Genomic DNA, 25901 nt, shown 5'->3' with positions numbered 1-25901 from the left:
CCTACCATCTGCCCTAAAGCCGCCAAGTAATCCTGCCCCCTCCATTCTCTTCACCATCCTACTAAACACCCCTATCATAACTAAAAATAACCTAGTAGACAATAGATCCCCTTGTCTCAAACCTCTAGAACTACCAAAGAAGTCAGCTGAAGACCCATTGACCAACACAGAAAACTGAACTATAGAAATACATGTATGAATCCATCTACACCATTTCTCCCCAAAACCCATTTTCCTCAACAACTTTAGAAGTGTCTCCTAATTCACATTGTCATAAGCTTTCTCAATATCTAACTTACAAATCACCCCCAGAATCTTACTCTGCACCCGACTATCAACACACTCATTAGCAATGAGAACTAAATCAAGAATTTGTCTACTTCCCACAAAACTATTCTGAAATTCAGATATCAACTAATCTAACACCACTTTCAATCGATTTGCCAAAACCCTGGCCAAGATCTTATAAATACTCCCCATGATGAGGACAAGGAAGAGCACAAGGAAAAAGAAGATTAAATATACAAATATTTAAGAATTGTGATCTAGTTTTGATGTTGAACCTTCTTTGCACCTTTGATAGGTCATTTTGGTTATTAGTATTGAGTCTTTTAGGTTGAGAAGCTGCTGGATAAGTTTCAATTTAGGTCTATTAGAATAAGGGCAACTTGGTAATTTTTAGAAATCTGGAATGGGCTGTCCTTGGTCGTACCAAAGGCCCCTGGGTCTTATTTTATGTTTACATATTATTAAGTCTTTTATTTAATTATTATTAGTATTCCTATTCATTCTAGGAATATAATATTTACCTCCCCTATAGGAACCATTTCACTCTTGGATATGTTGACCTTTAAACCAGTCACAGCCTGAAAACAAAGAAGCAACAACCGAACATGTAGGATTTGCTCCACATCTGCATCACAAAAAAGAATAGCATCATCTACAAACAACAAGTGCGAAACATATTCCCCTCCGTCCCTCCTACCATCTGCCCTAAAGCCGCCAAGTAATCCTGCCCCCTCCATCCTCTCACCATCCTACTAAACACCTTCATCATAACTAAAAATAACGTGGTAGACAATAGATCCCCTTGTCTCAAACCTCTAGAACTACCAAAAAAGTCAACTGAAGACCCATTGAACAACACAGAAAACTGAATTGTAGAAATACAAGTACGAATCCATCTACACCATTTCTCCCCAAAGCCCATTTTCTTCAACAACTTTAGAAGTGCATCCCAATTCACATTGTAGTAAGCTTTCTCAATATCTAACTTATAAATCCCCCTTGAAATCTTACTTTGACCAACTATCAACACACTCATTAGCAATGAGAACTAAATCAAGGATCTGTCTACCTCCTACAAAACTATTCTGAAATTCAGATATCAACTAATCTAACACCACTTTCAATCAATTTGCCAAAACCTTGGCCAAGATCTTATAAATACTCCCCATGATGAGGCCAAGGAAGAGCTCAAGGAAAAAGAAGATTAAATATACAAAGATTCAAGAATTGTCGTCTAGTTTTGATGTCGAACCTTCTTTGCACCTTTGATAGGTCATTTTAGTTATTAGTATTGAGTCTTTTAGGTTGAAAAGTTGCTGGATCAGTTTTAATTAAGATCTATTAGAACAAGGGTAATTTGGTAATTTCCAGAAATCTAGAATAGGCTGTCCTTGGCCGTACCAAAGGCCCATGAGTCTTATTTTGTGTTTACATATTATTAAGTCTTTTATTTAATTATTATTAGTATTCCTATTCATTCTAGGAATAGGATATTTACCTCCCCTATAGGAACCATTTCACTCTTGGATATGTTGACCTTTAAACCAGTCACAGCCTGAAAACAAAGAAGCAACAACCGAACATGTAGGATTTGCTCCACATCTGCATCACAAAAAAGAATAGCATCATCTACAAACAACAAGTGCGAAACATATTCCCCTCCGTCCCTCCTACCATCTGCCCTAAAGCCGCCAAGTAATCCTGCCCCCTCCATTCTTTTTTTTGATAAGTAAGATGTTTATTGATATCAAAAATGAAACACCCTAGTACACAGGGAGTGTACAAGGGTTAAACAGTCAAGAACACAAATTACAGGAATCTAAGAAATCAAGAAAAGATAAAGATGATTGGTTTACAGGAAGCGGTCAACCAATCTCTAAGGGTTCTAAAGAAAAATAGCTTCAAGTCTGAAATTGATCTCTCATTATCTTCAAAGCACCTGCTATTTCTCTCTCTCCAAAGACACCACAATAAGCAATGTGGAACAGTCATCCATATATGCCCATTTCGATGACAACCAAATTTGCCTTGCCAACATGCTAATAGCCCCACTACAGATTGCGGCATCACCCAGCTAACTCCAAACAATCCAAATACCATTGCCCACATATCCATTGCAACCGGACAATGGAGAAAAAGATGATCAACCGATTCACCATTGCACTTGCACATGTAACACCAATCCAATATCCAAATCTTCCTTTTACGTAAATTGTCAATCGTTAAGCACTTCTCCAAAGCAGCAGTCCAAACAAAGAAAGCAACACGAGAAGGAATTTTCTGTTTCCAAATACTCTTCCAAGGAAAGCGACAATCATTGGAGCCCACTAAGAGACTGTAATAATCCTTAACCATAAAACCCTTCTTTCTATCAAGTTTCCAGCACATCTTATCTTCACCAAATCCTTTCACCAAAGCACCATAAATGGTATCCATAAAACCAGCCAATGCCTCTAATTCCCGAGCATGCACACCCCTAAAGAAACTTACATCCCAAAAGAGAACTCCATTATCAAGCTTCATAAGCTCAGCCACACTAGCCTCCTTGTCTCTGCAAAATCTATACAATTCCGGATAACTGACTGCAAGGGAAGTCTCACCACACCAATGGTCTTGCCAGAAATTCACTCTTGACCCATCCCCAACATCATATAGAATGTGGCGAGAGAAAGAAGGCCATCTCTGACGAATATTTTTCCACAAACCCACACCATATGGACCATTAACAGGCCTAGTACACCAGCCACCCCCTTCACAGCCATATTTTACCTCTATCACTTGCCTCCAAAAGGCAGTCCTCTCCATCCCGAATCTCCATAGCCACTTTCCAAGCAAAACTTCATTAAAAAGTCTTATCTTCCTTATCTCAAGGCCCCCTGAAGCAATGGGACTGCATACAGTAGCCCATTTAACTAAATGGAATTTTGGCTCATCTCCAATGCCACCCCATAAGAAATTTATCTGTAGTCTCTCAATTCGGTTAGCCACAGTAACAGGAATAGGGAATAGAGATAGGAAATAAGTAGGTAAATTAGATAGAGTGCTTTTAATTAAAGTGACTCTACCTCCCTTTGATAAGTACAGACGTTTCCATCCTGCTAATCTCCGTTCTATCTTTTCCAAAGGATTGGGTTCCGATTGCCTTATCCTTGCATTTAGCTCCTAAAGGAAGACCCAAATACTTCATTGGAAGAGTACCTTGTTTACAAACAAGAATTACCAACAATAAGTCCAAATTATGCACCATACAAACAGGAACCAATTATGACTTGCCCAAATTTAAATATATGACAGAAACAAACTAAAACCAAAAGAGGATCATACGGAGAAACAGAATCTGGTCCAAATCAGCACCACAAAAAATCAAAGTATCATCCGCAAAGAGAAGGTGAGACACCACCAATGATCTTCCCTCTACACAACCCACACTAAAGCCTGACATGTGACCATCATGAGCAGCCTTTTCCAACATCCTCCCAAGGGCTTCCATAACCAATACAAATAATAAAGGGGATAATGGGTCTCCTTGTCGTAACCCCCTAGAACTCTCAAAAAACCCACAAGGAGAGCCATTTATCAGAATAGAGAAACGAACTGTAGATATACAAAAGAAAATCCACTGACGCCATTTAGCAGAGAAACCACCCTTTTCTAACAGCTGCATAAGAAACCTCCAGTTTACATGATCAAAGGCCTTCTCAACGTCTAATTTGCAAAGTAGTCCCTGCAAATCGTATTTCAATCTACTGTCAAGGCTCTCAATAGCAATAAGTACAGGGTCAAGAATCTGCCTGTTTCTCACAAAAGCATTTTGTGATGTTGAAATTATATCTTCCATGACTGTACGGAGCCTATTAGCTAAGACCTTAGCAATGATTTTATAAACCCCCCCAACAAGACTAATGGGGCGAAAATCCTTAACTTCAATTGCTGCATTTTTTTTAGGGATGAGAGTGATGAATGTTGCATTCAAACTCTTCTCAACCGACCTTTAACATAAAAATGATTGAAAACAGCCATAAGACAGGTTTGAGAATTCCCCAACAAGCTTGGAAGAAAGCCATAGGAAACCCATCTGGACCAGGCGATTTGTCACCATTAAAATTCTTTATGACCTCAAAAATTTCTGCCTCATCAAAGGGTCTATCTAACCAATCTGCATTATCACCGGATATCCTTGGAAATATCAATACTTCTGGAAATGGTCTATCAACTTGCTCCTCAGAGTATAGATTCTTATAGAATTGAGTAATACAATTAGCAATCATGCCTTGATCGGAAGACAAATTTCCATCTACCATAAGGCTCTCAATGCCATTATTTCTTCTATGTGAATTAGCCATTCTATGGAAAAATTTGGTATTTGCATCCCCCTCCCTCAATTGCAACATCCTAGACTTCTGCCTCCAACTAATCTCTTCTAAGAGAATGAGCTTTTCAATATCCGTACGGAGATTATTTTGTTCTAACTTTTCCTCAGCTGTTAAAGGCTGAATCTCTTCTCTAACATCCAGATCATTTAATTTGCTCCATAGATGTTGTTTCTTAATAGTGACATTACCAAACTCCTCTTCGTTCCACTTTTTTAGATCCAATTTCAAAGCTGCCAGCTTCTTAGCTAAAATAAAACTTGGATTGCCTTGGAACAAGTAAGATGCCCACCAAACCTTCACTTTGTCAACAAAATTCTCCAGCTTCAACCACATATTCTCAAAACGAAAAGGGGTTTTACCTCTCCGATGACTTCCCCCCTCTAACAAAATTGGAAAATGATCTGAAAGTACTCTTGAAAGCCTTTTTTGGGAGAACAAAGTGAAGTGATCTGCCAAAAGTGGAGAGAAGAAATCGGTCTATTCTAGAAGCGGAGGAAGTATTGGACCAAGTATAAAGGCCCCCATCCATAGCTATATCCATCAACCCATGGAGAGAGATAAAATCTGAAAACTCATACATAGCCCGAGTACAGCTTTCAGCCCCTAATCTTTCCGAAGGGAAGCGGATTATATTGAAGTCGCCTCCTAAACACCATGGTACATCCCACCAACTAATCAGCCCTGCCAACTCCTCCCACATTTTCCTCCGCTTCTTGTTTAAATTAGGCCCATAGACACCTGTAAACGCCCACTCAAATTGATCCCCAACATTTTTAAATTTACACGAAACAGAAAAATGCCCCACTGCTTCCTCTACTTTTTCCACCACCCTTCGATCCCACATCAAAACAATACCCCCAGAAGCACCTTCAGAACCCAGGTAAAGCCAATCAACATATGGGCAACCCCATATACTTCGAACCATTCCTCTAGTGATCCACTCGAGTTTGGTCTCCTGCAGACATACTATGTCAGCCCTCCATGATCGCAATAGGTTACGAATCTGAAGCCTCTTCTCAACCCCATTCAATCCTCTGACATTCCAAGAAATTATTTTCAACCTCATTTAGAAACAGATAGTGCCCGCACCCTACTAGTACCATTCCGCCTAGAAGAAGTAGAACCATAATTAATTGAACTGAATAGACCTTTCAGCTCTCTGATACCTCTCACTCTTGAACTCTTCAAGTCACGTGCTTTAATCTCCAAAGCAGCCCTACGTTGCAATTCAGCCTCAACAGCTAGCAAGAAATTTGTTGCTTGAATTTCCAACCCTTTTAATGATACACCCAGGAAATTATCAAACCCATTGAATTTACTTTGAAACCAGTCAGAGTAAGATTCCTTCTTTACTGGACTCTCCAGACCCACAATTTCCTTTCCTTCCATGCCCAATGGTAGAGAATAGGCCAGCGGTTCCACCGCTATAGGTGACAAACCCCCTTCGTTTGGCAACTCAGCAACCTCCGAATATGTGTCCGAGACCCAGTCCTCCACAAGTACTCCATCCCCTTCAAACTGAGCTGATGACACCTCCAAAGGTTCTGAGCACTTCAATGGAACCAAAGCCAACTGTTTTTGCACTTCTAGAAACTCTGTGACTTCACTCGGTGGCAAAGAAATTCTTATCGGAACCGCCACTCTCCTTCCGTCTCTCAATTCAAGCACCCACTGATCTGAATTCCCCCATTTCTTGATAACATTGCCGGAATGCTCCTGAAGTAACAATCTGAAGTCTCGCTGCAAAGTATCTTCGCCATCAGAGGTGGTTGCTTGCTCATCGGTCTCATCGGAGCCAAGAGACTCAGTATCGGCCTCGTCGGAGCCAGGAATCCCAATATCGGCATCAATATCGGCGTCATCGGCGAGCCTCAATGACTGGGCTCTCGTCAGCGAGCTACAAGGATCAACTTGAAAGTGCGTCGGCTTCGCAATCACAGCGATACTGCTTCGGGAATCACTCTCGTTACTTACCGAGACCGATGGTAAAGAGCTCCCATCGTGATGGGTCTCGCCAGTTGATAAAGAATGAAGATGGGTTTGTATCGGTTTGGGCCGCCAGACTTGTATGGGTTTGGGCTTGGGCTTTGGTTTGAAGGGAGCTATAGGCTTCATTGAAGGGTTGGGCTTTACCACCTCCTGAACATTGGACCACTGAACCTGCCATCTACCATCCGACCCACACTCCAATCCCATGGAAATCTCCAGCGATACAACTATGCCAGCTATATCTTGAATTACAAACGGAATTTTAGCCTCAGACCTCGCGTGATCTTTTTCAGCATTCAATTCGCGAGAATCATGGGTATGATTGCGCAAGTTTGTTGTGTTTGAATTTTGAAAATTTGGCAGTAATGACTTTCCTTTCTTGCTACCACCATTTCCTCTCCGATTAGTCTCCGCCGCTGCCATCAAGAGAGACTTGGACTTCTCCACTGTCTGCTTCAAGACAGCTTGTGGTTGGGTGCTGATTTTCGACTCAGGAACAATGACTTTCCGCAAGTGTAGTCCAAACCCTCTCCACCCACTACCCAATTTACCTTCTGGCACCACGATAAAGCCTTTCCGCCGGCCATGGACAAGTTCCGAGATCATAAAAAATCTGCCATGGGAATTGGAACCTAATTGCAAGATAAATACCTTGTCACCCTCTCTAAAGGTTCGTGCAAAATTTCCAGCAGTGACATTAGACATGAGATCCTCCACAATAGTTAGCAAACGTTTTGCACCCTCTTTGCCCATGAAAACTGATCGGAGAGAATCTCGGTTTCTCTCAAAAATGCGTAACATAAAATAAGTTCCTCCCTCCTCAACAGAGAACTCAAAGGTCTTGGACTCCACGAAAAAGAAAATGGAACCTCCCATATCAACAGCGTAAAAACCACAATTTTGTGACTAATCCGAGGTAGCCAGGCCTCAAATTTTAGAAATAAAAATGATCATAAATAAAAAATAACAATAATGCCTTGGAACAAGGTACTTCCATTGTCTCACCATCCTACTAAACACCTTCATCATAACTAAAAATAACGTGGTAGACAATAGATCCCCTCCTCTCAAACCTCTAGAACTACCAAAGAAGTCAACTGAAGACCCATTGAACAACACAGAAAACTGAATTGTAGAAATACAAGTACGAATCCATCTACACCATTTCTCCCCAAAGCCCATTTTCTTCAACAACTTTAGAAGTGCATCCCAATTCACATTGTAGTAAGCTTTCTCAATATCTAACTTATAAATCACCCTTGAAATCTTACTTTGACCAACTATCAACACACTCATTAGCAATGAGAACTAAATCAAGGATCTGTCTACCTCCTACAAAACTATTCTGAAATTCAGATATCAACTAATCTAACACCACTTTCAATCAATTTGCCAAAACCTTGGCCAAGATCTTATAAATACTCCCCATGATGAGGCCAAGGAAGAGCTCAAGGAAAAAGAAGATTAAATATACAGAGATTCAAGAATTGTCATCTAGTTTTGATGTCGAACCTTCTTTGCACCTTTGATAGGTCATTTTAGTTATTAGTACTGAGTCTTTTAGGTTGAAAAGTTGCTGGATCAGTTTTAATTAAGATCTATTAGCACAAGGGTAATTTGATAATTTCCAGAAATCTGGAATAGGCTGTCCTTGGCCGTACCAAAGGCCCCTGAGTCTTATTTTATGTTTACATATTATTAAGTCCTTTATTTAATTATTATTAGTATTCATATTTATTCTAGGAATAGGTTATTTACCTCCCCTATAGAAACCATTTCACTATTAGATATGTTGACCTTTAAACCGGTCACAGCCTGGAAACAAAGAAGCAACAACCGAACATGTAGGATATGCTCCACATTTGCATCACAAAAAAGAATGGTATCATAACTAAAAATAACATGGTAGACAGTAGATCCCCTTGTCTCAAACCTCTAGAACTACCAAAGAAGTCAGTTGGAGACCCATTGACCAACAGAAAACTGAACTGTAGAAATACAAGTACGAATCCATCTACACCATTTCTCCCCAAAGCCCATTTTCTCAACAACTTCAGAATTGCCTCCCAATTCACATTGTCATAAGCTTTCTCAATATCTAACTTACAAATTACCCCCAAAATCTTACTCAGCACCCGACTCTCAACACACTCATTAGCAATGAGAACTAAATGAAGAATTTGTCTACCTCCCACAAAACTATTTTGAAATTCAGATTTCAACTAATCTAACACCACTTTCAATCGATTTGCCAAAACCTTGGCCAAGATCTTATAAATACTCCCCATGATGAGGACAAGGAAGAGCTCAAGAAAAAAGAAGATTAAATATACAAAGATTCAAGAATTGTGGTCTAGTTTTAATGTCGAACCTTCTTTGCACCTTTGATAGGTCATTTTAGTTATTAGTATTGAGTCTTTTAGGTTGAGAAGCTGCTGGATCAGTTTTATTTAAGGTCTATTAGAATAACGGCAATTTAGTAATTTCTAGAAATCTGGAATGGTCTGTCCTTGACCGTACCAAAGGCCCATGAGTGTTATTTTAAGTTTACATATTATTAAGTCTTTTATTTAATTATTATTAGTATTCCTACTCATTCTAGGAATAGGTTATTTAGAGTCTAAGTCCTACTAGGAAAAGGATAACTATAGCCTCTATAGAAAGGCTCTTTTGTGTTCATGTTATGGAGAATATTTTTATTAATAAAATTCAACAGCTTGTTTTAATCTTTGTTTGTGTGATGCCAAGGAACTCTAGGTGTGATTGCCTAATATTTTATTTATGTTATTTTTTGTTTATCCCCTGTTTCAGCCCCAAACAGGCGTCAACATTCATTCTCTTCTAACCTAAAGTCTTAAACATCACTCCGTATTTAAGAATTCATCAAGAAACCTTGTATAATGCTGAACTTTCTTAGTGGTCCTGCATCATCCCACCAAGCTAATAGGTCAAAAATCTTGAATGTTAAGAGATTTTAGAAATTAAAGCTATAAAGGTAGCATTAAGAGATTTTTTCAAACTTACAATGCTAATAAAACTCTTCAAAAACTGCTAGGATATCTCTTTCCACGACTATCCAGCAATGATAGAAAAAGGTCATAGAGAAGCCATCTAAACCTAGAGCTTTATCCCCTTACATTTTTCTAACAATTTATAGTATCTCGTCCTTCTCAAACCGCCTCTCCAACCAACCCCTCTCCATCTCCCCAATTTGATCTCCACTCTTCTGACTCCTAATACAAAGTTTTGTAAAATTGAAAAACCTGAGCAGCCACTTCTGCTCCCTCCTCATAAACCACCCCATCCACTTGTAAAAAAGCTCAAATGGTTATTCCTTTTATGAGAATTAGCCATCTTGTGGAAGAACTTAGTATTATTATCACCCTCCTTGATACACAACATCCTCGATTTCTGTCTTCATGAGATCTCTAGAGAAAGAAGATGTTCTACTTGCGACCTCACTCCATTTCTCTCAATCTCAGTGAGTCCAAGAACCCCTTCCTTAGCATCTAATAACTCTAAAGCCCTCAATAATTCTTTAATTTAACGACTAACATTGCCAAATTCTCGGCGATTCTACTGAATAATGTCTTCTTTCAAAGCCTCAACTTTTTAGCAAACACATAACTAGGTATACCCGAGAAGGAATGGCAATTCCACCATGAATCAACTCTATCAACAAACCCATCTACCTTCAACCACATGTTAGGAAATGATCTTAGATTGGTCGCGGTAGAATCCACTAGATCACGTCCGGAAAGTGTTGCTCCCAATCATGTGACACCAGAGCTCTATCAATCCTATGCATGAATGGCTAGTCAGTACCACTAGACCAAGTATAACTCCCTCCCTCCAACGGCAAATCTATCAAGTTTAGATCCTCAATAAACTCATAAAACTTTTCCATAGCTGTAGTAAGACGAGAACCACCCCTTCATTCACTTGGAAAATGAACAATGTTAAAATCCCCAATACAGCACCAAGGAACATTCTAGTATTGCTAAATACCAACAAACTCATCCCACATATAACCCCTTACATTGTTATCATTTGGGCCATAAACCCCTAAACATGCCCAAATAAAACCATCCTCCACACCTTCCCATTGAACCGACATCAAGAACGAACCCACCAAAACCTCCAACTGTTCTAAAACCCTCCTATCCCACATAATCAAGACTCCACAAGCCGTCTAATCAACATCTAGAGCCACCCAATCTACATACGGATAGCTTCATAGAGAATGCAAACTAGCTATCTATCCATGCTAGCAAGCTTTGTTTCTCAAAGGCATACAACATCACACTTCCACTCACGTAACAAGTTTCTCACTACCAGACGTTTCTAGGAGTCAATCACTCCTTTGACATTCCATGAAATCATTTTCAGCTTCATAAAGGCTTGTACTGCCCCAGTGTTGTTTCTACTACACTACCAACACTCTATCTCCCACCATAATTAACCAAGGAAATTAAATTCCTCAACTCTCTTTTCTCTTTACTTGTAGAGAAGGCTACTTTTTGGTTAACAGCTGCTTTCTTCTACTGCTGGTTAACAACCTCCATCTCCCTTTCTAGCCTTTGAAGATAAGCAATACACAACCTTTCATGACGATTCACAGAAAGCCCAACCACTTTACTAAAGCCTGGAATTTTGTGCTTCACCCAATTTGAAACATCCAGTGTACTACCAAGACCCAAAACCTCAGTATCATTGTGCACTTCCGTCGACAAGGCCAGCCCCGAAGGAACAATAGTAAACAGCAGATTACAATCTGCCAAACTCTCCCCCTCACCCGAAACCACTTCTGAGAAAGCCACTTCCTCCTCCATTGAGACACTCAAACCAGATAGGCCATAATCTGGCATCGATTCTATCAACGCTAAATTGGGCTGACCAATCTGAACATCTATCGGCCTAGTGTACTTGTCATCCACCCCCTGAATCAAATGCACACTACTCTCACTTCCAACTTTATCCACACCATTGACACCAAAATCTACAAACCCAGCATCTGACAGTCTCTTAAGGACATTTGCCAAGAAAATAACCATCAAAAGTTGTGGATCTATCATGTCAATCTTACCCAAAGCCACTGCGGAGTCATCGAAACTAAACCCATCGGAGGAACTACTATTCAACTCCATCTGAGCCCTGCGAGACCGTCAGAGTTGAACCCATCAAAGAAATTATGATTAACCTCCATCGAAGCCAATGCAAGACCATCAGAGCTGATCCCAGTCTCCATCCGAGCCATCGAGAGACTATCGGAGTTTAATCCCATCAGAAAAACTATGGCTAACATCCATCGGAGGCTCTGCCTGTTGATCTAACACCGCAATAGTGAACATCGAGGACACGGGTTTGTCTAACAAAACTTTTGTTGTTGTCATCGAATGGGCCAAGGGTGTCAGATTGGCCTTAAAAGATGGCTCGCCCATTTTATAAAAACTTAGGCCTGAGAAGCAAGCGCGGTTGACTAAGTAGAGCCCAAACATGGTTGGGCCAACGTGGGATTCAAGCTTAGGCCCACAGTGGGCTTATTTTTACTTGTTTCCCGTGGAACCCACTTAAAACACTTAGGTCCTCCTTTGTTATAATCTCATGAAGCCCTCCTCTTTCCTTTCTCACCCACCTCCACAATCAAACCTTTCCCTATCTAGCGTGCATTCCTTACAACAATCCCAATACCATAATCAGAACTTCAAAAAAGCCACAAAATCTAAAAATGAATGACTATGTAACTTCCGAAGCATGCATCCAATCATACAATGATCTAGGAAACAAAGCCATAAGAGAACTCCCATTACATTCCATGCCATAAAAGTACAGTTATTCTTGTCATACTCTTGCATAACACAGTTTAGTTATCACTTATCTAATACGAGTAGACTTCTTGTGAACCGGGATAAATGACTGAATGTAAAAGATGGTTAATCAATTTGAGATGATCAATATCCTAAACTTAGAGAGAGGAAATAGATATTTTTGGTTAACTTTCTACTTGACTCTTATTTCTCTCTCTTTTTCTTTTACTTTTTTTTGCTTTTTTTTTTTTTTTTTCTATTGATAGGTAATAGAAGTTTTATTGAAATAAAAAAGTAACACCGTGTTCATGAATCATGATGATTAACACTCTCTACTTGAGAAAAATACAGAAGAATCAAGATGAAAAACTAAAAGATTGTAGAAAATCAAAAATGGAAATACAATACATAAAACCCCATATACGACCCACTAAAATGAAGTCCCAACTAGCAGACACTTCAAAAGATCTAGCAATCTCTCAATATCTTCAAAAGTACGGGTGTTGCATTCCTGCCAAACTAACCACATTAGACAAGTTGGTACCATATTCTGAATTTTGGAAAAATGTTTCCCAGTCCTCCATGCAAAAAGGAGAGAAGAAAATGTCTTCGACATCACCCAATGGATCCCAAACATCAACAAAACTTCTCCACAAAGCATGAGCAAACTTACAATGGAGCAAAAGGTAATCCACAAATTACAAGCAACACTAATTAACTAGGAGCTGACCTCTACACAAAATTATCAATTGTAACAATCCTACCCCTTGCTGCTCTCTATAAAAAGGACGCCATTCTAAGTGCCTTTACACACCAAATACTCTTCCAAGGGAAAGGATCAGTAGGAGGATTAGCCAAAAAATTATAATAAGAGTGAACATCAAATGTACTAGACCTATTCAACAACCAAGTCAAGTTATCATCACCCTCACCCCTAGGCATATTGGAATAAAGTTATCATAACTCTATCTTATATATCTTATACATAATTCATTCCCATTTTCCCTTATTGCATATAAATTGTTTTTAATATATAATATTTATCTGATAGCTTTTATACTTCCCCAAGGATTGATATTAGGATATTATGGTAAAAACTTTCGTAAAAGAATTTTGAAATTATTTTGAAAATATTTTATTCTATTGAATATTTCATAACTAATACTTTTTTTATGGGATTTCATAACTAATACTGAAATAGTTTTAATAAGATATATGATCTATTGAATATCTTTGTTGATTTATTTATGCATGATTATTTCAAATTAAAATTTGAAAAATATTTTTTAATTAATACAAAGATTATTGTATTTATCTTTTAAAAAAATGTATATAAATGTTACCGCATTTTTTATCACGAATTTTTTGAAAATAAACGTATATACTCATATCATACACGTTTCATTTTTTATCCGTTTCCGTATATTTGTGCCAAATTTTGTAAACGTGATTTTCATGAAAAATACCAAATAATACCTGTCCATATACTTACCGTATTATATACGTACCGTATATTGCTAACTATGATGCCCAATCCAAGGATCATACCAAAAACAAATACGATAGCATTTCCCCACAACATGCACCACCTATCCGAAGAAGCTTTACACTCCTGCCCGAATATTCTTCCACATCCCACAACCATGAGTCCCTTTAAGAGCTCTAGCGCACCAACACCCTCTAGCCACACCATATTTAGTTGCTATAACCTAATGCCATAAATGATTAACTTCCTTCCCGAAACGCCATAACCACTTTCCAAGTAAAGCTTGGTTAAACAACCCAAGCCTCCAGATCCCTAAACCACCTCCTTCCACTGGCAAACATACCACATACCTTATCCCAAGTGACTAAAGTATATTTAAAGACTTCCTTAGAAGAACCCAAAGAAAATTCCTTTGAATCTTCTAATCTAGCCAGCACAGCTTGAGGAATAGTGAAATTCAAATGACACAGGATAACTTAATCATCTAATTCTATCCACAAGAGCCTCTCACCATATAGTCCCTATCAAATCCACAACACAAATTTAAATATCAACTAAATTACAAAACCAATCTTGGTGCTTCATTGATTGGTATTCGAAACCAATCTTGTAGAGCGCATCTGAACTCCCCCCAAACACTTTCTCATATTGATGTTTAAATTCATATTAGACTAAGATTCAAATGACACAAGATAACTTAATTATCTAATCCTATCCACAAGAGTCCTATCACTAGACCTATCCTAATCCACAACTCAAATTCAAATATCAACTAAATTACGAAACCAATCTTGGTGCTTCATTAAATTGCATTCGAAACCAATCTTGTAGGACACATATGAACTCCACCCAATTGGTGCATAATCTCGTTGCCTCCAAGGTTTGAAACCATTCATGCGCCTCTCCTTCCATATAATAAGAGGTAATAGAAACCATGTGATGTGGTAAGGTGTTATCAAAAGCCTAGACCTTAAAAGCCACGGAATAGGGTCTCCACCTTTGGTTTTAGTATCTCCATCAATTTCCTTTGAGTTGCAGACATAAAGAGCTTAATGAGCAGATATTTTTGTTGTTTTGGTGCTGTACTTGGAAACTTGTGTGAGTGGCTTGATGGGTACTGTGAGTTGGGTCTTTTTGGTACGATTTTTTTTTTTTTTGCTTATGATATTCAGTGGATGGCTATGGGTAGGTGTACTGTAAGTTTGAAAATTTTCTGTTGTGTTGATGATGGTTCTGGCAGGATGTGGGTTTCAGTGCTAACAAGGGTGAGTCTTTGGTTGCTTGTTGAGATGCAGTAATACCTCAAATTGATCAAAATGCTCTGATATCAAATTTTGTGAACTGGAATAAATTACTGAATGTTAAAGTTAGTCAATTCGAGATGATCAATCTCCTGAACTTAGAGAGAGGAAATAGACATTTTTGGTTAATTTTATGCTTGCCTCTTATTTCTCGTATTGGCGTTTAAATACATATTAGACAATGACACAAAATAACTTACTCATCTAATCCTATCCATGAGAGTCCTATCACCAGATAGTCCCATCCTAATCCACAAAAATTCAAATAACAATACAAATCAAATATCAACTAACTTACGAAATTCAAATAACAACTAATACTTGAGGCAATGATAATTATCTACAGCAGCATCTTTTGGTTCCATGTGTACTTGGGACATAACAAGGCCACCTATGATATGCGATTTCTTGATTTTTGTATCTGTAACAGTTTGCAAGGAATCCTTGGGTACGCAACCTGTATACTTCATTGATTCCTCTTGTATATTTTTTCCTCTTAATAATTTTTTTTACCTTAGCTATAAAACAAAAATGCAGATAAACTTAAAATCCTTAACTAATTTGTTGACTGGATTCGAAGTGTTTTGGGTTTGTTAACTTTAACCCTAATACATAAAATATTATTTATATATAAAGGAGTACATGGTGATATTACTATTTTAACCCTAAATTATAACCTTGACAAAATTGTTCCATTGCAGTAACATCAATATTTTCCTTGATCTTAACTTCTCCATGATTAACCTATCCTCACCTTGCTCTTTTGGCTATTCTTGGAATCTAACATGAGTTAAATTGTAAAGTTGGATTTCTCCCTATAATGTAACACCTTGATGCATTTAACTAACAGCCAATTGAGGTTGTTGTGACAGCAAATTGGTTGGGCGGCAATCATATTTTGAAGGGGAGACGGATGCAATGTTTACCAACAAGGGATGGAATAAACTTGGGTCAAACTTAGAATATTTAAGTTCTTGATCAGCTACTATTCTAGTGAGATATTTTGCAAAAATAGCATCTCCCAACTTATCAAGTTTCTTGCATGGTATAGAAGTCTTCTAGCGCTGCTTCCATGGAAGATACCTTTTCATTCAATTGTTGCAAATATTTCTTGGTTGCTACATAATCTTTAAAAGAAGCCTAAAACCTTGGATTTAGTTCCACGTTGGTGGCCACTATCTCAAATGAGAAATTTTGTCAAGTAGCTGGTGGAGAAATTTTCAGCAAAGAACTTGTGAAAATATTTTTGGCTTTGAAACTAAATTGGTGAAGGACAAGTTGGGGAATTCATCTACGTGTTCTTGTGTTGTAATGGGTTTAAGGTCAGAGGAATCTGTAGACCTAGAAGAGTTTAGAAATTGTTGAAGAAAGGTTTATGGAGTTCTGTTAAGAATTAAAAGCTGGTTTGATGAGTTATATAATGGTCATTTGGTGGAAGAAAGTATTTGGGTTTTAGCATTTTGATAGGTAAAAAAGGGCTTGAATTGAGGTTGTAAGGAGGAAGAAAAGAAACAGCCTGTTTGGTAGGGAATTTCAAGCACAATTTTGAGCATTTTAAACACACTTAAACACATTTCCACACAACTTTTCACCTACACGTATATCAATAACACCCAAACAACATTACTTAAACTACTCTACCAAACACCCCCAAAGAATTTTTGGTGTTCAAGAACTGCACGAACAGTACCACAAGAACAAGAAGAAGAATAGAGAGAATAGAAAGGGAGAAAATAACAATAACACTAACATGCTCAATACTAAAAATCACTCAATATTCTATTGATTCTGTCCTTCGAATATAGATGTATAAGCTTTTTCTTGTACTTGTAGGATCAGGACTCCTAATATGACTGGTAAATATAAAACCTAATAAAGTAACAGCCAATAAAAAACTAACTTGGGCTTAAATAAATAGAACCTAAGATACATAGGATTTTCTAGAAAATTCTAAACCCAATTGAAGTAACAAAATACTCTTTATTTTTAGGGTAACGAACTTACAGTTTTGCCCCTGAATATATAGTTAACCACAACCTATTAACTAAAAACCCAAACTCAAATTAAAAATTGTCTTAACCCTAAGACACACATCTAGACCTTTAAAACAATTTATCCAAAAAAAAAATCTAGACCTTTAAAACAGCACGATCTTTACTTCAATTGGGCACATATGGGCCCGTAAAATAAATCTTGAGTAGGCAAATTTGTGAAGTAGGAACAAATTAATCTTCCATGGCTGCATGAAAAGCATTCAGTTTTTACTTTCCCATGTACCTTACCTAAAAATATATGTTTCCCTTATGTACTTTTCAACATCTAATATAAGAATACAGATAAAGTTTGAAGAACAATACTAAGGGGTGTCAACATTTTTTTTCTTCCTAAAAATTGAGCCCCTTCTTTAAAAGAATTCACTCATTTTGGGATTGAAGGAACTATACAATCTTTAGGAAATGAAATTAAAGAAACTGCTGCATACCTTGATCTGCAACAAGCCAGCGGCATGAATTATCAGCAAAAAGTGCTAGCTTTTCATTTGGCTTTACTCCTATAACTCTTAGGCCTTCAGAGAAATTCAGGATCTCCTGCTCCAGCTGCAATTTTAAAGCGGGGAAAAGGATTAGAAAAGAAAGATTAAAACCCAAAATAGTTACATGTATTTATGAACACTGGAATAGATAACCATCACCCCCCCCCCCTTTTTATAAATATATCAATTGGAAACCTTAAATGCTGCACAAGCTCTTATAAGTTGAAAACTTGAATTGACAAAATGAAAAAAAAAATATATATATATATATATTAAACTTTTTTTTTTTGATAGGTAATAACAACTTTATTGATAAAAAATAAAATAAAATAAAATAAACAATGAAACGATAGTAAACTCACTGCACTAAAAAGAATACAAACCAATCAAATAGAGAGACTAACAGAATTAAGAAAGTCAAGCAAAGAATAACAATGCGTAAACCCCCAAATCCAGGACCACTCAAACAAAGTCCTAAGTAGCAAAGACTTCACGAGTCTACAAGTCTCTCAATTTCCTCAAAAGTACGGGCATTGTGTTCCTTCCAAACTAACCACATAAGACATGCTGGAACCATATTCCACACTTTTGAAGTGTGACTCCCCAACCAAATCCACCATGCAATAAGAAGAGAAACAACATTCTTCGGCATCACCCACTGAACCCCAAACAAACAAAGGACTTCACTCCACAAGGTATAAGCATACTTACAATGGATCAATAAATGATCCACAGTTTCCTCTTCACATCGACACAGGCAACACCAATTCACAAGAGGTAACTTCTTCTTAACAAGGTTGTTTATAGTAAGAAGCCCACCCCTAGCAACTGTCCATGAGAAGAAAGCCACCCTTTTAGGTAGCTTAACACGCCAAATGCTCTTCCAAGGAAAAGACACCAACGGGACTGCTAGCAATGAAGTATAAAAAGAGCGTACGTCAAAAACACCACTACGATTCAATTGCCAGATCATGGTATCATCACCCCCCCTTGGTAATTTGGAGGAGATATGCGCAAAAAAGAAGACAAAATTGTATAAATTAAACAATGAATTAAAAGCAATCAAACATCCATTGTTTAGATCATTTTAATGCTTTACCAAAAGTTTTCTGCTTTCTATCTTTCCCATGGCTACCTGTTTTGTCTTCTTTTACATTTTCAAAAAAATGGTTCCAAAGCCCAAAGTTGTAGAACATTAAAAACATCAAGGTTTCAATACCTTCATGCTGCCAGAGGAAAATTGGGACAATTGGTGTAGTTGAAGAATTTTTTTCACGAATTTTCAACTGTAGTTTTTTGTCCCCATGTCCTCTACCAAACTGGAAATTAAGTTTTTTTTAGTGTATTAATTTTTAGAGATTCCTTTTCAAGTTTATATATGTCTTTTACCCATTAATTTAAGATAGAAAATCTTGCTTGCAGTATGATGTTGAGATTCAAGGCTTTATATCTCAAATATTTTAAGTATTGGCAACTTGACTAACCAATATAACCTGCAACATTATATCTCCCACACTAGCTGGAAGAGGCCAACAGTTACCCTCATTGAGAGAGAGAGAGAGAGAGAGAGAGAGAGAGAGAGAGAGAGAGATTTCTAACATGCTTGAACCTAAAAGTTAAATCGGAGGCATCCATCCAGATTTTTTATGGCAGTAGGCCTCAACTTTATCGCTCTAACAGGTTTATTCATACATCTGGCATGAAAGTGTTAAGGGAGTGGTAATGGTATGCATCCTCAATTTAGATAGTTTGGCACTTCATACTTTTTCTTCAAAACAGCTACAATGGTGGAGATCATAATACCATAATTTAAATGGTAATTTACCTTATATCATACGATCCTCAATACCTGACACCATTAGTATCCTAGGCATACCTAACAACAGAATTTGAATGGACAAACAACTAAAGGGCCAAAATGGAAGCTGTTCAGTTCAGGTAGCTTAATTGATCCTAGAGTCCACTCATTCCTGTATTTAGAGCATGAACACCACCAAATTCTTTCCATGTCAATGACAACTGACTAACAGGGAGAGGGGAGACATCTTGGAGGAAACAAATATAAGAGGGGACTGAAGTTTAATTTCAGAATCAGGAGGAAAGTGCTTGTATTGTGCCAGGGGAGAGATAAGTGTAACCTACCTATTAGTAAATTATAATGACAAGGTTCTCCTTAAGAAGTGATATAAAGTTTAAACTATGTACATAGTCAAATAAAGCAATTCTTTTCGTGGTTTTTCCAAAACACAGGGAAAGCATATTATGAGGAATTACTCAGGAAAAAAAATATATTATGATTTATGAGTAATTTTCCCATAAGCAAATGCAAAAAGGAAAAAACATAGCCATGTCCGGCACCTAGAATCTAAATATCTGTTGGGTATGATATCTTGTACCCATGTCAAAGCACAACACAATCATGTTTATCTCTAAAAATTATAAGTTATCTAAAAACCAAGAAACCAAAAATAACAGATGAGGGACAAGTGCAACAACAAAACCAAAAATAATTAATTTGAAATTGATGTATCATTTCAGCTTTTGGGGCCAAAAGTGATTCTACAGACTACTTACCCAATTTTTTTCAATACATTTCAAGTGGGGGTGAGGTATCCAAATCTTGGACGTCTCCGTTGAAAACACCAAAAAGTGTCATGTGACCTAAACTAAAGGTTATTGGCATTACTAATTTCCCAATTTTTAAGAAAGAAAAAAGGGAGGTTCTTTAAACACTTGTGGAATATAGAGACAATAAGAAACATCTAATAAGAACAAAGAATGGAATTTTTTTTGCATTTAACATTATTTTTGAAATATTATAATTAGTTGTCATGTTTGCAAAACTATGTAACAAACTAGCATCTCGAGACTCTAAAACTCAAGTTCAAAGGTTGAACTCGAGTTTCTAAGACTCGAGTTGCATGTGATGGAAATCTGATGTGGAAAAGAATCCACATGGAAATCAAGTATTTAAAACTCGAGTTCTCCAGTCTCCACACTCCATGAACTGACCTGAACAGACCTCTTCTTCTTCCTCAGTTCTTTTTTTCTTCCTTCCAGATCTGATTCTTCTTCTTCCTGCACAATCTGGTCCTCGTCTTCTTCTTCTTCTTCTTCCTTCCTGATCTAGTCCTCTGTTCTGGATCTTATCTGATCTAATCTGATCTGGTCCTATAGAAATCGAGTCTTATAGACTTGGGTTTACTTTTTACAAATTCGAGTCTATATAAGACTCGAGATTTATGTGGCAAAAAACCTCCAGATCAGCAAGCGGAACTTGAGTCTTTGAGACTCGAGTTTCATATTGAACACAAGCCAATAAAAATCAAGATGCTACTTTACTGAATCGTTTCTAACACATGCTAAATAACATTATTGTCTCCCAAATGCATGCTAGCCTGCAAATTACCTCCAAAGAATGAAGAAACATAGAAAAGTTCTGACCTGTCCGTAAGTAAATTTTGAAGGCGGATTATGGTATGGATCGACCACTGCTACCCGATCAGCATATTTATCTGCCGAAGACCTCCAGATGTCAGGAACAGCTCTCCACTCATGACAGGCCAAGGCGCCATTAGCCGACAAGAATGAACTTTCCAGGAAAGGAGAGTACTTTCTTATCCGCATTTCCTCTGTCTTTAACACAACATAACACAACTAATTGTTAGTCCCTGTAACCATGTTTCTTCAGTGTGTATCACAAACTTACACTCCAGTTATTCTATGCTTTTCCAAGCTCACAAGAAGCTCCATTAAATTTTAATTTTTTTGATTTCTTAACCAAAAAAGGAAGAAAAGAACAAGAACATTGCTATCAGATCAGCAGTCCTGATACTCGTGAATTATCAACTATTAAGTAAGGCATTCAGGAGGAAGCATGTTTTTGTTTGATAAATTAGCGATTGTCCCAAGCTATTAGAAAATGGCAAATTTTAAATTATTCAATCTAACAATCCTCCCCTTTCACATGAATCATCCACGCGCACATATGACATAGGAAATTCCAAATTTAACAGTGTCTTAGCAATTTACAAAGAAAATAATAATAATATATATATATATATATATATAATATTGCAAAAGTAATAGCAGGCAGCAAAAAAAGTGAATTCAAACATAGAAACACCTTTTTGAAAAAAATAAATAAACAATTATAATTATAATTATAATTATAAAAAGAAGAAGGTTAATATAATAGGGCAGAGGGCGTTGAAGAATGAATACCTTGGATTGGCAAAAAAATCGGAATTGAGGTTTGGAAGAAAATGGGCGTCGGAGTCTAGCATATTTGATTTTGGTAGTAGTGAATTTTTTGTAATTGTAAGAGACTTGTTGTATTAAGTAGCTAATGTTGTTGTTGGAGGAGGCTGTGATTTGGTTGGAAGATGATGAAATTGGATGATTATGCTGCATAGCTCCAAACATGATGATGAATCTCTCTCTCGAAAGGAAGTTTGTTAGGAGAAAGAGTTTGTAATTTGTATCTTTGTAGAGTGCGAAATCGAAGTGCGATCTTGAAGTACCCGCCCGCGACAAACTGAAAAAAAATAAAAATAAAAAAAATAATAATAATAATAAGGCAAAAACACCTGGTCATTAGGAGGACACAGTGAATTTAGCTCTTAAATTTTAGTAGCAGTCAATTTGGTTTCTATTATTTTCAATTACAATTAATTTGATCACCACTATTAACTCGCTGACGAAAAATGTTTATAGTCTCTATTATTTTCAATTTACAATCAATTTAGTTCCTACGGTTAACTAACGAAAAATGCCTATAGGACAAATGATGTGCACAATTAGCACAATTAAAGATGATGTGAATTATAAAATAATATTAAAAATGACAAATCAGCATTTTAATTATTAAAAAAATCCAAATTAGCAAAAAAAATATTTTAAAAAAAATTAAAACATCCAAAAATCTTTTTTGGGCAACCAAACATGTAAAAACTAAAAACATAGGAAAAAAAATCACATGGAAGATTCAAGATAAAGTACATCTCGAACTTGGGCAGGAAATCGAACGAGAGAGGTGTGGTGGAGATTGGATGTAGTAGGTGGCTAGGATTTTTTTTCGGGGTCCTTGGAATGGATCTATGCTTAATCAATCTATTATGTCAACAACACAAAACCCAAATTTGGGTTGTACTTGAAGAGGGGGAGAAAGTCCACAATGGATGGTGACAACATGGCAATGGTTCGCAAAAGGCATAACCATGTCCGGTGGATGGCAACGACATGTCAATGGCTTTCTTCAACCCTTGAATCAATGAGCATGTTTGGGCAAACCGATATAACCCCTTGATGGTTTTATCGGCAGATGGAGGAGGGAGATAACAGTCGATTTGGTTTAGGATTCCTAATTACGATTGCGCGGTGGTGAACATTGCTAGGGTGGTTGCTGAAGTGGGTAGTAAAGTCCTGATGAGTCCAGAAAAATCATTAAGGTCGTCCATCATTATGGACGACCTTGCATCATTAGTAGGCCATCAAAGATAACCGCTCAACACATTTAATAATGACCATCAAAGGTCATAAACTCTCATCAAGATAAAGAACATTACAATCAAGGTAATAATCCCCCTAATTTATGTACAACAACTATCTAAGCCACCTATAAAAAGGACAATCTATCTCATTAGCTGAGGTACGTAAAAAAATTACTACAAAACATTATCTAAACACGAAAAATATAGATTGATACTAACTTAAGCATCAGAGGCTCCCCCCACCGGGCACAACCCAGTGGTCTCTTCGATCTATCTCTCTTTATCTTACAAGTCCTACGAGATCATCTAAAGCTCCGGATTGGATGAGTGACCCAACTGATGATTTTGACATCATCAGCTTGGTGCCGTCTGTGGGAACTCGACAAGTTGTTAAGTTGTTCCTGTGACAAAGGGTCATTTAGTTCAATCAAAATATTTGAACACTCCAATGAAACCTCTCCAATTCTTACAAAAGATGATCTGATTCAAACATATTATACTAAAGCATTGTCATTGTCAAGATTGGGCTGAGATGAAGGAGATAAAGAGGCATCGTTGAGACACCATTGTCGTCAAGGCATGACTTGTTAGCCAAACACATAGACGAAGATGTGAGAACCCAAATCAAAGGTCTCAAACCCTATGGCCTTTACCTTTTCTCCTAGAGGGCCCATGCTATAGAAGCAGGGAAACAAAGCACCCATTTGGGTGTTATGGCCGAGTAGAGATCAATGGGATGGTTTGTTCATTATAAGGCATGGACTACACAAAGGACGACCACAAAATTCAAGTGATCTCGACAGTCCTTAAGGATATGGCCCAGTTCAAAGATTACATTATGGTCTTAAGGTCAAATTTATGTGTACCCCCCTTTCTACTTTCCAAGCATTTGCAAACAACATTTAAGCTTATTTCACGCTACATTGTTCTTAAGAGACGTGGGAGAAACAAATAAGACTTAACAAAACAAATGGATGTAAGTCACCAAAAAATGGCTAAGTGATAAGATTCCACCAAGACGGATGTAAATCACTAACGAAACCTAAGTGACAAGATTCCTTAAATGAATGTAGGTCACCAAAAAATGGCTAAGTGATAAAATTCCACAAAGACAGATATAAATCCCTGACGAAGCCTAAGTGACAAGATTTCTTAAATGAATATACGTCACCAAAAAAAAAAAAAAGGACAAGATTTCACTAGACCGATGTAAATTGCTGAAGAAGTCTAAATGACGAAGCCTCATAACTGGATGTAAGTCACCCAAAAGTGGCTAAGTGACTAAATACCCTTAGACAAGTATAAGCAGACAAGGATTCTCACACAAACGCAAGTCACATGCAAATCAAGAATGTCAAACGTGACAACTAGAAAATGAATAAAAGAAGAAGCATCAAAATGATAAAAAATGGTCATCCAAAGAAATTAGCTTGCTCTTCAGCAGTGATAAAAAATGATCGTCCAAAGAAATTAGCTCACTTTCAAGATCAAGCTATGATCCCTCGAACGCCCAAAAAGACTTTCAAAAAGCAGATACTAAGAAGTCGTCACAGAAATACTAACATTCCTGAAGAAGAAAGTAGTTGAAGATAAAGAAGCCTAAATCTAAACAAGTCAAGAATATTTCCTAAGCCTGACCAGCATAAAGCAAAATCAGACTTGGGAATGGGGGGCAACTGATGAGTCCAGAAAAATCATTAAGGTCGTCCATCAATATGAACGACCTTGCATCATTAGTAATAAGATTTTGACATCATTAGTTCCAATCTGCATTACTTCCTTTTGTTTTCTGTTTGGTTCTCGAGAAAAATGGAGGCAAATGTAGTGGGAAAAACAAAAATTCATCTACTACTTCTTACTGGCTTTATATTATAGTTTCATTTCATTTTGTTCTTATTTTCGTTCTGCCTAAGTTTTACTGCACTGAAACACTTGTATTTGTTGAAATGTCTCTGTGATATTTATTATATATTCTTTTTCAGTTTAGTTGCTAAGAAAATGAAAGTGTATTCGGAAAATAATTGAGACTTCTCTGTGACGGTTTTAGTTTGTTGATATTACTTTTGGTTGCTGGTAAAGCAAAGGATCCGAAAAGGATGTGTGTTGCTGTGATTATGAATAGGTGAACAATTATGTATGGAAGAAAATTCTGAAAATGTTCGTGTTTGTGAATTTGTGTATATGAGTGTAAAGGGATCATCACGTGAGAATGAGCATTGTTGGGTTTGATGGAATTTTTTGGGGTGTGATTTTGGTGAGAGGGAAATAAAAGAAAAAAAAAGTTTCACTTTGTTTGTTTTTCAAGAAACTACAAGAACGACAAAGAAAAGAACAGAGAATAAAAATTAAGTTTTTTTTCTTTTTTAAAATTCTGACGTTGACATGTCATTTTTTTTATAGGGGCATTTTTTTTTTTCAATTAAAATTCTTTATTATTTTATAAGCCACATCAGCTTTAATTATGCCAATTGTGCAAATCATTAGCCACGTAGGAATTTTCCAGTAGTGAGTTAATGATAGGGACCAAATTGACTGTAAATTGAAAATAGCAGGGACCAAATTAACTACTATTAAAATGTAAGGATCAAATTGACTGTGACCCTAAAATGTAGGGACCAAAATAGTGTTTTCG

At 37.1% G+C, this 25901-nt stretch overlaps 2 protein-coding genes across 9 annotated transcripts in view; both read right to left on the bottom strand.

The window, feature by feature from the left end:
* Window positions 1-22301, bottom strand: part of LOC142624107 (putative acyl-activating enzyme 16, chloroplastic) — a 76954-nt gene extending 54653 nt beyond the window's left edge. For 5 of the 8 annotated variants that reach the window (XM_075797612.1, XM_075797614.1, XM_075797615.1 and 2 more), the window contains exons 1-3: window positions 22002-22301; window positions 21222-21413; window positions 17727-17841 (exon numbers count right to left, since the gene is read on the bottom strand). In XM_075797612.1, coding sequence (XP_075653727.1) covers window positions 17727-17841; window positions 21222-21413; window positions 22002-22202 — 508 coding nt within the window. In that variant the 5' untranslated portion in view covers window positions 22203-22301. Of the gene's footprint in view, window positions 1-17726; window positions 17842-20789; window positions 20914-21221; window positions 21414-22001 lie in introns of those variants that run through there. The other 3 variants (XM_075797613.1, XM_075797617.1, XM_075797618.1) reach the window with 3 other exon arrangements.
* On the bottom strand, window positions 1355-12026 carry LOC142624110 (uncharacterized). Its single transcript, XM_075797620.1, has 2 exons — window positions 9675-12026; window positions 1355-1890 (listed from the first exon to the last, which is right to left on the bottom strand). Exon 1 carries the CDS (start codon window positions 11795-11797, stop codon window positions 11192-11194), a length of 606 nt encoding a protein of 201 aa, XP_075653735.1. The 5' UTR covers window positions 11798-12026; the 3' UTR covers window positions 1355-1890; window positions 9675-11191.
* Window positions 22302-25901: the final 3600 nt, after the last annotated feature.

The sequence above is a fragment of the Castanea sativa genome, chromosome 2 (assembly GCF_040712315.1).
Source record: "Castanea sativa cultivar Marrone di Chiusa Pesio chromosome 2, ASM4071231v1".
Lineage (NCBI taxonomy): Eukaryota > Viridiplantae > Streptophyta > Magnoliopsida > Fagales > Fagaceae > Castanea > Castanea sativa.
Note: the sequence above shows the minus strand (reverse complement) of the source record. Positions and strands in the feature narration are given on the sequence as shown.